Source organism: Bubalus kerabau, chromosome 2 (assembly GCF_029407905.1).
Source record: "Bubalus kerabau isolate K-KA32 ecotype Philippines breed swamp buffalo chromosome 2, PCC_UOA_SB_1v2, whole genome shotgun sequence".
Classification (NCBI taxonomy): Eukaryota; Metazoa; Chordata; class Mammalia; order Artiodactyla; family Bovidae; genus Bubalus; species Bubalus kerabau.
The window spans coordinates 83,631,145-83,647,930 of record NC_073625.1 but is presented as its reverse complement, the minus strand read 5'-3'; the positions used below and the strand labels follow the sequence as shown (position 1 = coordinate 83,647,930).

Sequence of the window (16,786 nt, the reverse complement as noted above, 5' to 3'; positions counted from 1 at the left end):
GATGGTAACAATAACCCTGTGTATGAGACAGCAAAAGAGACACTGATGTATAGAACAGTCTTATGGACTCTGTGGGAGAGGGAGAGGGTGGGGAGATTTGGGAGAATGGCATTGAAACATGTATAATATCATGTATGAAACGAGTTGCCAGTCCAGGTTCGACGCACGATACTGGATGCTTGGGGCTGGTGCACTGGGATGACCCAGAGGGAGGGTATGGGGAGGGAGGAGGGAGGAGGGTTCAGGATGGGGAGCACGGGTATACCTGTGGCAGATTCATTTCGATGTTTTTCAAAACTAATACAATATTGTAAAGTTCAAAAATAAAATTAAAACAAAGGGAAAAAAATTCTGAAAAAAAAAAAAAGAAGTGGTTCGGTAAATTAAAATAAGTTTAAAAAACAGAAGCAATTCTGAATCTACTCTGAACTTTCTGAATACAATTTAATGTCACTTTCTTTTTAAGAATTCTTCTACTAAAGTTTGTCTCAAGGCAGCATGTAATATTGGTTGATTATGTGCATGTTTTATTTATTTATATTAACATTTTATGTGATCCTATTTATCTGGCTGACACATTTTTCTATTATATTTTTAAATAAGACACAAAGCATCATATAAAAATTATTTAAAATCTAAACAATTATTAGGCTCTTGCTCAATGGAAAAAAATGTGTGAGATATTTCGGCGCATACTGATGATATTGAGACAGAGACACGTCTATTTCTTTCCTGGTGTGGATATCAGAGACTGTCAGTAGAAAACAAACTGGAGGAAACAGTCAGTTTTTAAATTTTTCCTCATCTGTACTCAGTCACTCAGTTGCATCCAACTCTTTGTGACCCCATGGAACATAGCCCATGAGGCTCCTCTGTCCATGGGATTTTCTCAGCAAGCACACTGTAGTGGGTTGCCATTTGCTCCTTCGAGGCTCCCTGATTAAGCTTTTATTATTTTATTTAAAATAAATCCCACAAAGATAACACAAACAGTACCACAGTGATAAAATATAATTCAAAGTGGAATATAAAGGTTACTGAGACTTCTCTCTAAGCAAGTAGTAGCTAGTATGTTGTTTCCAGTTTAGAATTTTCAAAACCATATTTAGTAACAGTATTCTGATATCTCTTGCCAAGGATCTAAATAACATGGAGAAGTATCAGACTAGGGTGTATCATTTCCTGTCATTAAAAAAAAATCTATAAACTATCTATGCTGCTGCTGCTTCTAAGTTGCTTCCATCGTGTCCGACTCTGTGCGACCCCATAGACAGCAGCCTACCATGCTCCCCTGTCCTTGGGATTCTCCAGGCAAGAACACTGGAGTGGGTTGCCATTTCCTTCTTCAATGCATGAAAGTGAAAAGTGAAAGTGAAGTCGCTCAGTCGTGTCCGACTCTAGCAACCCCATGGACTGCAGCCCACCAGGCTCCTCCGTCCATGGGATTTTCCAGGCAAAAGTACGGGAGTTGGGTGCCAAACTATCTATAGTTAAAAGCAAAATGCTATGTCCTGTTCAGATTCTGAGAAAGGTCAGTTTATATATAAAGTAGATTCATCTCTTTCACATGGACTTGAGACTTACTAAATGGCCACAAGTAGAATACACACTCAATTCTTTTGATTAAGTTAACAGCAACAAAAAGGTATTAAAACAGACTAGATTCCAAAGACTGTATATTTAAATTCTCCCATGTACTGAAACATTTAAAATTATAATGATAATTTTTGTGTGTTCTTAAACACTAAACCTTGGCTAATGCTAAATAACAAACTTTGGGATTAAGTGGAATTTATCATCTAATATAATCTTTTGTGGAAAAGATGATCTTTTATTTGATTTTACTTACCATGATCAAAATTTTAAATAATTTAAATTATTCCTCTGTATACCAAAACTGAAGCATCAACCCTGGATTTTTAAATAAAATATTTTTTATTAAAACACTAATGTTTTATAAGTAAATCCATATTTTATGCACAGATCACTGAAGAGACACTATTAATATATTTTATAGCAATGAATTACATATTACTATGAGATTGATGAGCACAACCATAAATAGTCAGTGGAGAATCTAATTCTGTTAGAATCAGATTAGCTTAGTTCCAATGCTATTTCTTCCCTCTACGTAAAAGAGACAGCGATCCCCCCCCCCTTTTCAATTGGTCTAGTAGTATGTAGACTAGCACCACATAATAAAATATGCTAATATTTGTACAAAAATTATGAATCAACACATCAAGTGGGATAAATTTCATCTATAAGTAGTCTCTATTTAGTTTGAGTCACATTTTGCTGCTAAGTGAATTCGAGCTGGTTTCATTTATTTCAATTACTCTACCATGAACTCACAAGTAAGAAGTACCACTCTAGGGAAAATAGAGAAGGACTCTTACCTTGACACATGAAACCTCTTTCTTCATAGCCAGCATTGCAGGAGCACTTGCCAATGGGTACAAGCCATTCACCTTCTGTACTGCAGTACATCCTAGGAGGATCTTCCTCCTTAGAGTTGTTAACACAAGAACCTCTAACTTCCACCAGAGATTGGGAATCCATGGGTACTGTGTCTGGAAACATAGCCAGATTCTTCACTGTAAACGGGCACTTTTTGAAGTACACTCTCACAGACACTAAGGCAACACAAGCACCAACATCTTGAAAAGCCAAATAAAATCCCTTTTTGTTGACAGGACCTACTTCTCTAACCTCAGTGTTGAGTTTAAGAATACGGTCCCCAAGATCCATCTGCGTGAAACTTTCATCAGCTGCAATGGTGTCAATCTTTGTAAACTGATGTTCTCGGAATTTGACTCCATGATCATCATCAGACTCCATGTAGTACAGATTGAAAGTCTCCTTGCAAGTTCCCAAAACCAATGGAATGCTATTGCAGTCCCGGAGAGTGAACTTTAGCTCCACATAGATCTTCTGAGCTGAGTTCCTGGGGATCCAGTTTGTCCTCAGCCAATTATTTTGACTATGATCCATGACATTGCACACCTGGTAAGTCCGGATGGGTGTGTAATGTTCATCAACACCACTGATCTCTTCCCACTTGAAGAATGAAAGAAGAAGAAAAAAAGAAAGGCAGAATTAATGAATTAAGCATGATGAATAATTGTGACTACAAGATGAAGGTGTTAATGGCATCACAGGAAATACAAAACAAGCAGAAATTTCACTGTTGCTCATTAAAGATCAAGATGCGCAGCAATTCTGTAACATTCTTGTTTGCAGTTTTTATTATTTACAAGGTTCTCTGAGTTCTTTGACACAAAATAATTCAAAATTTTGATGAACACATTTGAATTTTATTTGAGTTTGTGTGATATTCAGGAAGAAGTTGCTTAGAAATTGATTGGACCTAGACAAACATCCTAGCATAAAAAATGTCAAATCAGTCATCTCTAATAACATGATAAGAATTATTTTGTCTTGTATTTTAGGGGATTTTTTTTTTTTTTGGTTTGCTCTTTTAAAAGAAAAAGAAAAATACCACTGCCTAGCATTTCTCTTTATTAAACTTTCCCCAATTTGGGCCAGACTTTGGTAAAATCAGTATATCACAAAGAAAGTGAATCTAAATTATTTCATTACCAGGTATCTTTATGCATGACATTACTAACATACTTGGTCATTTCAAGAAATATATGATGGAGAACTTTGAATTTCTGAAGTAAAAACATGAACATGTCTCCTTCCCATCTCCCCAAAATCCAACAAATAGTTATACATGTAGAACCGAAGATTTAAGTATAGTGAACGTTTCAATTCTTAATGTCTTTTATCCATGTTAAATTTTCCACATGCAAGAAATACACGGCTACTTAAGTTGTTGTTATAGCAGTTTGGGCTATGATGGTAATAAAACTTTTTTTCATTGTATATACACTCAAAAAGTTTCAAGACTTTTTAGAAAAGTTAAGCACTGCTTCTTTGATCCTTATACAGGTTTTGAGAAGCTTTCAAGTTAGCATCACATTGTTTGTGTTATTTATGATTCTATAACTATTATTCTATCTGTTTCTAGCTGTGTCTACACTCTGTTTACACCATGCCCAGTTATCTTATTGCTGCTAGGAAAGTACATCGTTTTCCATGTCATATTAGAGTTTTAATCTTCTATGGCCTTCCCGTTACTCATGTAAGAACTTCAAACTCTTCAGTTTGGCATTTGTGCTTTTCCAAAAACTATTCCCAACTTACATTTATTTTTTTCTAAAAGTTTGAATTGAGATTAGAGAATTATAAGTTTCACTTATGCACATACTTTTCTTGTCTCTGTGAACTCTTTTTTATGTTTTCAAAAGAAATGTTGGATCTTCTTTCGTTATGGTATAAAAAAAGAGCACTGGTCTTTGCTCATTTCTCTGTAATGCCTCCCAATAACCGTAATGTGCTTAAGACACTTTGTTTCGTATAACACTTATTAAATATCTTTTTCAGTTTTAGATTTAATTAGTGATACATCATTAGATTAGTTTAACATTGTTTCATATACATTTGTTAGATTTTAGAGCTCTTTATATCCTTTATAACTTCACACAACTTCACTTTTTAGGAATAAAAGATGAATACAATGCATAAAATTATGTTTTTTATAATATATTTAGTAAACTCAAGGAAATAATGAAGTTCATATTAGATAATATGTTTTAACTTTGTAAATAAATAAATGAAATCCTTGTGATGCCCATTATAAATGGGTTTCTAAAATCTTCTCCATTAAAAGAGTTACTTATTTTCATAAGGAAGAAGTTTTAAATAAATTTTAACTAAATCAATGGCATTTAAAATATTTTAATGTATTTCTACTTATATTTATTAAATACACATAGGAATTCCAATCCACAACTTCTAGTTACAAAGTAAGATAAAAACGCTATTTTTTTAAATTCACAATAACCAAAAGTAAAGAAATATGGCATTTATCTGGCCTTTGAACCTCATTAGCCAAAAAAATAATTATTTACATTAGAGTGTTTGAATTATCAAATCCAAGCTGCACCCTGCCCCACTACCAATGTGAGAAACACAGTTTTAAAACTCTTTAGTCTCCTTAGTTCTCCTACCAATCTAAGAACAAACCAAAAGCAAATAATTAAACAGCACCACTTATTTCAGTAACTTGGATCATTCAGGGTCTGGAATATATGAGAAGCATTCATTTTCTGGAGACAAAATTGGCTTGTCTTTATTGTCATGCCTAACATCCAACAAAGGAACCCATTTTGTTATTTTAGAAAACCCTAGAATAATATACAAGAAAATACTCATAATGTATTTTTAATAATCACCAATTAATCATTTTCAAACAACCACTCTATAAATATATTATATGGAGAGCTTTTAAGAAAAAAGTATATATCAGAGTCTCATTTCTGAGGATTTTACACTGAGGTGCCTATAAAAATAAAGTCACATTCAAAACCAAAATTAATGTATAACTTTAATATCAGAAAATTAAAAACCTGTGAACTGAGTTGAAGCTCAAAAAAAATTGTAATGTTAAATAGTATTATTATGTTGCATCTTTTCTATTAATATTACATTGATTCTATGATGGCATTGTAAAGTATAGAGCTAACAAAAACTCCAGAGAATAAATGCTTTCTGTGGGCATTTTACAGAACGTTAGATGATAAGGCCTATTTAAAAATTAGCCAACTGACTTCAAAAATTTTAGGTCAGAGTTTTCTTATCAGAATAGATAAGTTTGTAATTTGATGAATCAGTTGGAATTTTCTCCTGCTCTGGACAGCATTTTGTTAGACACCAAATAGAAATGACACAGAAATGACACCATGTAAAGATTTTCACAATTTGATGTAAAATATGATTTTAATTATGGAGATATCAATGTAGTCTAATATTTTCCTTTGAATGCTAATTTGGCCAGCTATCACAAGCCTTTGAATGCAGAGGTACAAATTGCAAGAAGATAATGCAAACAGCACCAGCCTGCTCTGTGCATAAAAAGGTTGCAGAGAGCAATTATCACTTCATTAATTTGTAATGAAAACCAAATTGCCTGTAAGTGATGGTGACTTGTCATCTCAGACCACTTGCAAAAAAACAGCAGATCTCTGACTCTAGTGTCTGCTGAGGACTTGTTTAGTTGCTCAGTCCTGTCCTCTTGCGACCCCATAGATTGTATGTAGCCACCCAGACTCCTCTGTCCATGGGACTTCTCAAGTAAGAATACTGGAGTGGGTGGCCATTTCCTCCTCCAGGGGATCTTCTGGATCCAGGGATCAAACCCACGTCTGCTGCTTGGTAGGCAGATTCTTTATCACTGAGCCACCTAGGAAATTGCTGAGGACTAGAGAGTGGAAATAAAAGTCCTAAAAAAGCAGTTTTGCAACAGCAGCAACAGAAATCATTAAAGCGCTGTTGTAATTCTTACATTTTATAAATTAAAAGGATACTCATATTTACCCAATCTTCATACCTAAGAACTAATGTGTACATTCGTAAATTATTAGAGATTATGTACTGTCATAGTCATTGTGTCAAGGCCAATGTGAACAAAGAAAATGGGTGATTTAGAATTAGTGACATATAAAATTGGGAGGTACAAAGCATTTATCGCTTCATTTTTCTAATCCTTAAGGAAGGATCTCTTCAAGGGATGTCCAGCAGTAACACTGTCCAGCAGAAAGGGACACAAAACTAGTAAGAACAGAACTAATAACACAGACACAGAACTAGTGACTAGTAAGAATGCAAATTCTTTCTAAAGCTTAAATTCTTCAAAATCAATAATTCCAGGAATAGCCTGGCTCCCATATTTTTACTATATAAGCTTTTATCATTAGACCACAGAGACCGGAATTGAATTTCTTTTTTTTTTTTCTTTTTCCAGATTATTACAACTATAAGAAAAACATTTGCCCAGACTTCTTTTCCCTAGAAGGATGATTCAGAATTCTATTCCCTGTAACATTAGCACAATGAGCCTCCTTATCAACAAAATACAGTGTAAGATGTGATTCAATTTATATTTTTTAGATAGCACAGCTTCTTGTCACTGAGTCAAATATATATTTTGAGGGAAAATATATTTTTAACAATTAATCAGCATTTAACCTAATAGCTCTCATTTTAATGAACCTCAATTATAGTAATAAAGGATTTATACTCATTGTTAACATTAATTACTCTCTTGGATACATTTTTTGCTACTTCCTAATAGAGAGTAGGAGGAAAGTGTTTACATTTTCTTTAAAAGAGGGAGAACATGGGATACAGCTAGTGCATAGACTAACTTAAATATTTAGAAAGTGAGAAACAACTTCGTGATTTACTTTATAAGGTTTAAATCACTTCTTAGAAATTTGCAGATGATATTAAAAAAGAAAATATACCAATATTCTTATGTTTGTAATACTACATTCATATTTCAATGGTGAATAAAAAGCACATAGTTCTGCACGTTAGAAAATGCCAATGTGACTAATGCTGCCCTTAATAACTGTGAAAGTGAAGTCATTCAGTCATGTCCGACTCTTTGCGGTCCCATGGACTGTAGCCTACCAGGCTCCTCCATCTATGGAATTTTCCAGGCAAGAGTACTGGAGTGGGTTGCCATTTCCTTCTCCAGGGGCTCTTCCCGACCCAGGGATCAAACCTGGGTAACCTGCATTGCAGGCTGATGCTTTACCCTCTAAGCCACCAGGGAAGTCCTCTTAATAACTTGTAAGTGATATTAAAGTTGATTCGTGTCATTCTTTCTCCTCTCCTGTTTCTACTTTTACATGTTTTTCCTTTTGCACATATCATAGCTGTTTCAAAATGCAGTGTTCATTACTCTTTGCAACCCTATGGATTATACAGTCCATGGAATTCTCCAGGCCAGAATACTGGAGTGGGTAGCTGTTCCCTTCTCCAGGGGAACTTCCCAATGCAGGGATAGAACCCAGGTCTCCCACATTGCAGGTGGATTCTTTACCAACTGATCTATCAGGGAAGCCCTCTTAATAACTGTAAGTGATATTGAAGTTGATTCGTGTCATTCTTTCCCCTCTCCTGTTTCTACTCTTACATGTTTTTCCCTTTGCACATATCATAGCTGTTTCAAAACACAGTTTTCATCCTAGAAATATTTGAACATTTATCACACATCAGCATAAGCTTGGGAATGCATAATCACTTATAGGAAGATGTCACTGGCAAGTTTCAGACCCAGAAGTATGTAACAAACTCACTATATTTCCATATATTATTAAATAGAATTTTCCTAGCCAATAGGCCTCAAAAGCATATATATATACACGCACACACATACTTGTAATAGTATTACATTAAAAAAAAGTAAAATAAAAGAGTTGAGACAAATGAGAAACAGAATTTGGGGGTTTGGGGGGCTTTGTTGGTGATGATGATTTGGGGTCAAATCAGAGAAATACATTTATAACCAGAGGACTGAGGAGAGAGAAGATGGGGATTTGATATTGAAAATTCAGCATCAGCAACAAGATGCAGGCCAAAGTCTAAAGATAATGATAGCCAGAAGTTACATGCCTGAGATGGCATGTCCAGTAATCTTAATAATAATGACTACTATCCATCCTCCCACCCACCTTTACCTCCTAAGTAATTAGCAGAAGTTTGATAATGATATTACAAATATCTTGTTGAAAATAGAGAGGACAATGTCTCAGTTTGGATACAGTATAGAGAAAAGAGATGGAAAACCAGGAAGGGAAAGAAAGACCAGAGATTATTATTATTATTGAGGAAAGCCATATTAAAAAGCAGAGATATTACTTTGCTGACAAAGGTCCACCCAGTCAAAGCTGTAGTTTTTCCAGTAGTCACGTATGGATGAGATAGTTGGACCATAAAGAAAGCCGAGAGCAGAATAACTGATGCTTTTGGATTGTGGTGTTGGAGAAGACTCTTGAGAGTCCCTTGAGCTGCAAGGAGATCCAACCAGTCTATCCTAAAGGAAATCAGTCCTAAATATTCATTGGAGGGACTGATGCTAAAGCTGAAACTCCAATACTTTGTCTGCCTGATGCAAAGAACTGACTGATTGGAGAAGACCCTGGTGCTGGAAAAGATTGAAGGCAGGAGGAGAAGGGAACAACAGAGGACAAGATGGTTGGATGACATCACCAACTGGATGGGCATGAGTTTGAGCAAGCTCTGGGATTTGGTGATGGACAGGGAAGCCTGGCATGCTGCAGTCCATGGGGTCACAAAGAGTCAGACATAACTGAGTGACTGAACTGACTTCAGAGGATAAGAGAAAGAGTTAGGACCAGGAAAATGTATCATCTCTGTTTGGGTATAGGGTAGGCCCTGGTACATTCTGTAGTTAGAACAAGATGCTGGCTATTCAAGGCAATGTCTTCTGAAAGTCTGAGCATGTGTGGGGGTCCTTTGGTCCCCATCAGCGCCTACTTTGGATTCTCTGTCTTTACTCAGCACTTTACAGTCACAAATACTTCCATCTTCAGTCTCAGGATTTCTCAGTTCCTGATACCCTTAGACTGAGGCAAGAACAAGGGCAGCCTCAGCTTCACCATTCTAGGCCTTTGATTTTAGTAATTCTCCCCTAAGTTGGGGTTGGTTTAGTGGTACTTTACTGAGATCTCAGAGCTGTTGCCATATCTTTGCATCTGTGGAAAAACATCCCATAATTCTGACTAGTCTGTCTAATTTCGTTACATCAAAGGTTCTTATTTTTGGCTAAGCATTAACCAGAGACCTTTTAAAAAATACTACTTCACAGATGTCTCTCCAAAATATTTCATTTTACATTACCTAGGAGATTTGGATGTGAGTAGGTGACTCCCTAAGGTTGGGAACCAATGTTCTATGTCCTTTGGGCAACTTTTGCCCTCAACTTCACCTGACAGCATATTCCACTATCAGTTTCCAAGACTTCCTTATTTTATACATTGGAGGATAATTGCTTTACAGTGTTATGTTGGTTTCTGCAGTTCAATTCAGTTCAGTCGTGCAGTAGTGTCCGATCCTGCGACCCCATGGACTGCAGCACGCCAGGGCTCCCTGTCCTTCACCAACTCCCAGAGTTTACTCAAACCCATGTCCACTGAGTCAGTGATGCCAACCAACCATCTCATCTTCTGTCATCCCCTTCTCCTCCTGCCTTCAGTCTTTCCCAGCATCAGGGTCTTTTCATATGAGTCAGTTCTTCACATCTGGTGGCCAAAGAATTGTAGTTTCAGCTTCAGCATCAGTCCTTGCAATGAATATTTAGGACTAATTTCCTTTAAGATGGACTGGTTGAATCTCTTTGCAGTCCAAGGGGCTCTCAAGAGTCTTCTCCAACACCAGAGTTCAAAAGCATCAGTTCTTCAGTGCTCAGCTTTCTTTATAGTCCACCTCTCACATCCATACATGACTACTGGAAAAACCATAGCTTTGACTAGATGGACCTCAGTACATCAATGTGAAACAGTCATAATTATATATCCCCTTCCTCTTGAGCCTCCCTTCTCCCCCCATCCCACCCCTCTAGGTTGTCACAAAGTGCTGGTCTGGGCGCCCTGTGTTATACAGTAGTCTCCCACTAGCCATCTATTTTACACATGGTAGCGTATATATTTCAATACTACTTTCTCAATTTTCTCTACCCTCTCCTTCCCAAGACTTCTGAATCTCCTCAGAAACCGTTGCTACGTCTAATGTTTCCAGATAGTCCTGCCTTTGTTTCTATTGAAGGCCCTATTGCTCAGCCCTCATCCCATATGTTGTTGATGCCCGATTTGCCAAGGCCCAGATGTGCCTTCGGAGAAGGCAATGACACCCCACTCCAGTACTCTTGCTTGGAAAGTCCCGTGGACAGAGGAGCCTGTTAGGCTGCAGTCCATGGGCTTGCTAAGAGTCGGACATGACTGAGTGACTTCACTTTCACTTTTCACTTTCATGCATTGGAGAAGGAAATGGCAACCCACTCCAGTGTTCTTGCCTGGAGAATCCCAGGGATGGAGGAGCCTGGTGGGCTGCCATCTGTGGGGTTGCACAGAGTTGGACACGACTGAAGCAACTTAGCAGCAGCAGCAGCAGCAGATGTGCCTTATGTAGAACCTGAAGAATCTCATCTTCTACCTCCCACAAAGATTTGTAAGATATTATTATAATAAACAACACAAGTCTAATCATATTGCTCTTCTATTTCACATCTGGTGGTAAATGCAAAACGTGTGCATTACAGAAAAATGTAAACTGTGTGTGGGAGGGCTACCTTCAGTCACATATCTCTCTTGGTGGAATGCAAGACAATTGATTTTAGATATGCTACAGTTTTTAGAGTTCACTATAATTTGGTAATCTCCTACTGTGATTTCTGAAATGATTTGTGATTTTTTAAGATACCTCTATAATAGTGGTTTAATTTGATTCCACATGCATTTATTGAATGTTTCTATATGCAAAGCCAAGAGTAGAAGCAGTAGATAGTAAAATGATAAGTAAAATGTGATTTTTGCTATCCAGAAATTGATGCTGGAAGGAAGGGCATGAGTATCACACAAGGCAGATAATGATACGTAGTCCATTTGAGGTGTTGCAAGGAGCTGTGGGGAAAGAAAGGATTACTGGTGGAAGAGGGTTCTGGAAAATCACTAAAGAAGAAATGGAAAGATAGGATGACTAGAATCTCTACAGGTGGAAATAGGAGGGTTCACTGAAAGAAAGAGTGTGAGCAAACAGGAAGACCCGTGAGGACAGAACCTGTGTAAGGAGTGGGGTTCCAGTATGACTGGAATTTAGGGCACTGAGCACCCGGGATGCGGACAGTTACTTAAAAAGAAAGGACTGGGCAATTTTGGGAATGTCAGCTGATATATCTTTACTTCATTTGCTACCATGAAAAACTCCTGAAAAGAGGCACAAGGTTTGCTCCAGACTGGGAGATGGTTCTCCAAAGAGAAGGAGAAAGAGGGGTTTCAGAAAGACCTCTGCAAGTTCCAGAAGAGAATTCTGAAGATGACCTCTGCTGAATGTATGAACAGTGAACATTTCCCAAAAGATTATAAAGAAATATATTTTTATTATGAATGTATATAGGATACAGCTACACATGCAGAAAGGAACACAGCTCATTATAATATAATTTTGTGACTACTAAAAGGTTTCAGAAAGATTCCCATTTGTACAGAAACACTGCAAACAACAAGAGAAAAAAAATTAACGGTACATGTATGTAAATAAATGTTTCTTTCATTTTTCTTTTGTGAAATAGTGTTCTCATTAGATCCCACATATCTGATTTCAAGAACACCTAATCAATATTTATTGAATAACTACTACCAAGCTCTATATTGATACTATGGTAATGAAGAAGATAGGAAAGGTATCTGTCCTTAAGGAATATACCATACTTACATTAAATCCATTGTTATATCCATTTTTATTTTGTATCCATTTGTATGTTATATGCATTTTCATTTATTTCTTTGCTCATTATTCTTTCTCGCCTTCATAGTCTCAGGTTTGACTTATTTTTCCCTCCCAAACATTTACGTGAAAGTGAAAGTTGCTCAGTTGTGTCTGACTCTTTGTGACCCCATGGACTATACAGTCCATGGAATTCTCCAGGCCAGAATACTGGAGTGGGTAGCCTTTCTCTTCTCCAGGGCATCTTCCCAACTCAGGGATAGAACCCAGGTCTCCTGCATTGCAGGCGGTTTCTTTACCAGCTGAGCCACAAGGGAAGCCCCCCAAGCATTTCACTCTGTGCCTAAAACTAAATACCTCATACAGATTTACTAAAATTAGATATCACGTGATGCACTAAATGTTAAACTCATGTAACTAACAAAGCACAGAAGTATGCTTTGGGGCACAGAAGGCATTGATTTTTAAAAATAAATACTCTGGTTAACTATGTGTCAAAGAGTGACCTTAACCAATTAAATATAAGATACATACCATGTCTATAAGCATTTTGTAAAAATAAAAATAAAAAAAGAATCAGGAAATGAATTTCTATAAAATGTGTGTTAGTAGATTTATGATAAAGATTTTGAAATGTATGATGAAAATTTTTTTAAAGATGGGAAACAATCTTAAAGTTTGAGAGATGGTGGGTGGCAATGAAAAAAACTTTCCAAAATAATGCAAAATGCTTAAAGATCTATCAAAAAGTGAATTTCTAGCCAGAAGAATAAGCTTGCAAAAGATATAATACATTAAAATATAAAATATACCATGGGAAGGTCATATCTACATTCTTCATTGTCAAAAGTTTTCAATTAAACCTGCTATTTGAATTTACTTTTCCTGTGAGGGGAAAAATATCAATGTAATGAAAGACAGGAAAAGTAAAATTTTAACTGTAGAGGTTTGATGTTAATGGTGAAATATTTCTATTTATAATGTAAAAGAAACATAATTGCAAAATGTTATTTTTAGAAGTATAACCGTGAAAAAATTTACCATTAATATGAAAATTACTTTCATAAAGAGAAAGACAAAATAGTATAAAAATCATCAATTAACTATTTATCTATTCCATAAAGTTGGGGGAAATTGTTTATATTTATCAGAAATTTTTCACTCTTTCTGTTGCTATATAGTCAAATAACTACACTTTTCATAGGTTAAATTTGCCCTTTAATGTCAGGGAGTAAAACAATGAGACTATCATGTCTCCAATTCTTGGAAACATATTTAATATGAAATTGCCCAATAAAAAGGTAATTTTAGAATTCAGTATAACTGCTTGAAAATGTGGGGTAAAATTCCACGCACTTTGGCTTAACTTGTCTAGACTGAAAACTGAGTTAAAATGGACATTTACAGAATTATTACAAACGGCCAACTACTTAGAAATTAATGCATAGCAGTGACAGCAGTACGTTTCATACCAGTTGTGAGAGTCATGTAATTTCCTGCTATGATAATGGGTCACAGACACGGTAATTCATAGCAATTTATGATATACCTGTGGAGCGCTCACAGTGACGGAAATGAAATTAACTCGTGTCACTGTGCAACATATGCTAAGTTTTACACATTTTCAGATAACTCAGTTTATTTTTTAACACAATATGTGTAATTCCTGAAAGCAGTTTTTTGAAATGTAAGCTGCTTTATAGCAACAATTTTAAAGCTGCAGAGACGCCTTTGGCTGTTGGGTGGCAACCCTGTTTCATAGGAACATTTTTAATCATTTATCCGTTTAGTATCTTAGGAAGGCCAGCTATGTTAGTGTCTAAGCTCTAGATACAGGCAGACCTTAGGTTTGAAGCCTACCTTTGCTAGTTAATAGGAGGTTTAAGAGCCTGTGACTAAATTCACACAACTCTAAAATGTGAAACATCATAGTAAACTCTTTCTAGATATGTGAACAAAAGTAGATTTTCCATTTTAAAACAATTGTAACAGTGCATGGCACTTGGGGAGCAGTAAACAAATATTATTATTCTGCTAAAGTTAACAAAAAATGTCATTGGGATATATGGATTTTTTTCTTATAAAATAATAGAAGTGTATTTTAAATTCAAGCTTTATCTATTTTCTATTCTTATTTCACTAGTCTAGAGATTTTTCAAATTTATTTAAGGTCACCACAGTTTCTGACAAGTGTAATTTGTTTTACTCTTTCGAAATCCAATAAATATAATTAATGACGAAAGTCAACTGACTATATTGTAAATGAGCCTGCTGTCTATTATCTATGATAAATATGCTATTCCATGTGGAGTAAAGTTTTGCCAATATTATTCCACACTTTCCCAGGTACTATAGTTCTGTAACATTTTTAGAAAATTGACTTCAATTCCTTTCACTATTTTTTTGAATGAACAGTATATGATCTATTTGTATATTAAGAGACATGTTTTAATAAAACAAAAATATGTATTATTATCATACTATGCTTTTAGTTCATACTGGTCACTGTGTTAAATCTGTTATGTCATGTCTAAATTGAGATGATAACAATACCTTTCTTACAGTACTGCTTAGTTTCTTAACAGATTATATTGGTAGTTAGTAAGTGCTTACATAGTTGCCACCTGCTAAGTAAAACAAATATGTATTAAGCACATACATGCTATAAACTTGTTTTCTAGTACTACCATTATGATAATGGTGCAGAAGTCATGGTTCCCTGACCTTGATAAATCTTAATCATAAGAATGGAAATATGTTTGTGTAAGCTTAATGTTAGACAGTCATTCATTTATTCAATAGAAATCCACCGAGAGCCAGGCACTCTTCTATTTCCTGGGGACCACCTTCTCCATGGGAAGAATAACAGTAAAGTCATCAGTGTTTTAATGGAGCTTAGGCTCTCCTTGAAAGAAAACAAAGAGTAAATAATCACACAGACACATGAAAGGTAAGCTGACCATAATTATTATAAAGAAAAACAAAGAGAATGGAAGACTATAGGCGGCTTGACGAAATGACATTTCAATAGGGTAACCCAGGTAAGTTCTCACTTTTGTAGCCACTTGTTTGAAGTGAGTAACCAGGCATAGAGATACATGTAGATACAACATCGCAGACTGAGAGAACAGAAAGAATACGAACTGTGAGATTGAGGGTGGTGGTATAATTAAAGCATGGCAAGGAGGCCACTGTGGCTGAAAGAGAGTGATCCAGGAATGAAGTGGTGAAACCTTAGACCTGAGAGGAAGTTGACTATAAAATCAAGTAGGTCCATGTTGGCCATGTGAGAGACTTTGGATTTTATTGTCAGACAAGAAGGAACTCAGTGTATGGTTTGGACAGAGGAGTGACATGATTTTACACATATAGGGCTACTGGGTGAAAAATACATTGTAAAGATCAAAGACCTATGATGTGAGATCATCAGGAGGTTATTACAGTGGCAGAGGATAAGACATTATCGGTAAAAAGGGGAGAACAGATTCTGGAACTCTTTTGGTGGTAGATCCAAAGGGCTTGATGATAGACGGAGTGCAGGACTTTGGAGAAGGGTGGAGACCGCAACACACGCACACACTCAAAGAATGGCAACACCTGATGTGATACCAGAGAAAGAGAACAGAAACAGGAGCTGGAATATAGGTGAGAAACTGAAATGCAAGTGGAATTTTGACTAGTGAGAAAGGGTGATGATGGTTAGAAAGAGGAAAAATAACACATTCTGGGCAGGGGAAGCAATGTGTAAAAAGACATGAAAACACAAAAACATCGACTGAGTTTGGGTATCATGAAGCTGCTAAAGTGAAAGATGGAGCTAGTCTTTCTTTGATTAATGTGACTCATATTAGACACTTGTTATATACTAGGACTCTATTTCCTCTATTAGAGACTCTGTTTAGGGACTCTAAATATTTTGACTCTTAATTCACTGCAATAAAGTACAGTGAATAAATAGTCAGAAATCTGTCTCCTCAGGAAGCTTACATTCTAGTGCCTGCGAAATTGCTTCAGTCCTTTCCGACTCTTTGCAACCCCAAGGAGTGTAGCCCACCAGGCTTCTTTGTCCATGAAATTTCCCAGGCAGGAATACTGGAAAATGAAAGTGAAAGTCATTCAGTCGTGTCCGACTCTTTGCAACCCCATGGACTATACAGTCCATGGAATTCTCTAGACCAGAATACTGGAGTGGATATCCTTTCCCTTCTCCAGGGGATCATCCCAACCCAGGGATCGAACCCAGGTCTCCCACATTGCAGGCAGATTCTTTACCAGCTGAGCCACAAGGGACTGGAGTGGGTTGCTCTTTCCTTCTCCAGGGGATCTTCCCCACCCAGGGATTGAACCCACATCTGTGACTCCTGCATTGGCAGGTGGGTTCTTTAACACTGAGCCAGCTGGGAAGCCC

At 36.4% G+C, this 16,786-nt stretch overlaps 1 protein-coding gene across 2 annotated transcripts in view; it reads right to left on the bottom strand.

The window, feature by feature from the left end:
• The window catches only part of EPHA3 (EPH receptor A3), a 412,248-nt gene that overhangs the window by 282,421 nt on the left and 113,041 nt on the right, over positions 1-16,786 (bottom strand). For both annotated transcript variants that reach the window (XM_055567856.1, XM_055567857.1), the window contains exon 3: positions 2,400-3,060. In XM_055567856.1, coding sequence (XP_055423831.1) covers positions 2,400-3,060 — 661 coding nt within the window. The remainder of the gene's footprint in view (positions 1-2,399; positions 3,061-16,786) is intronic.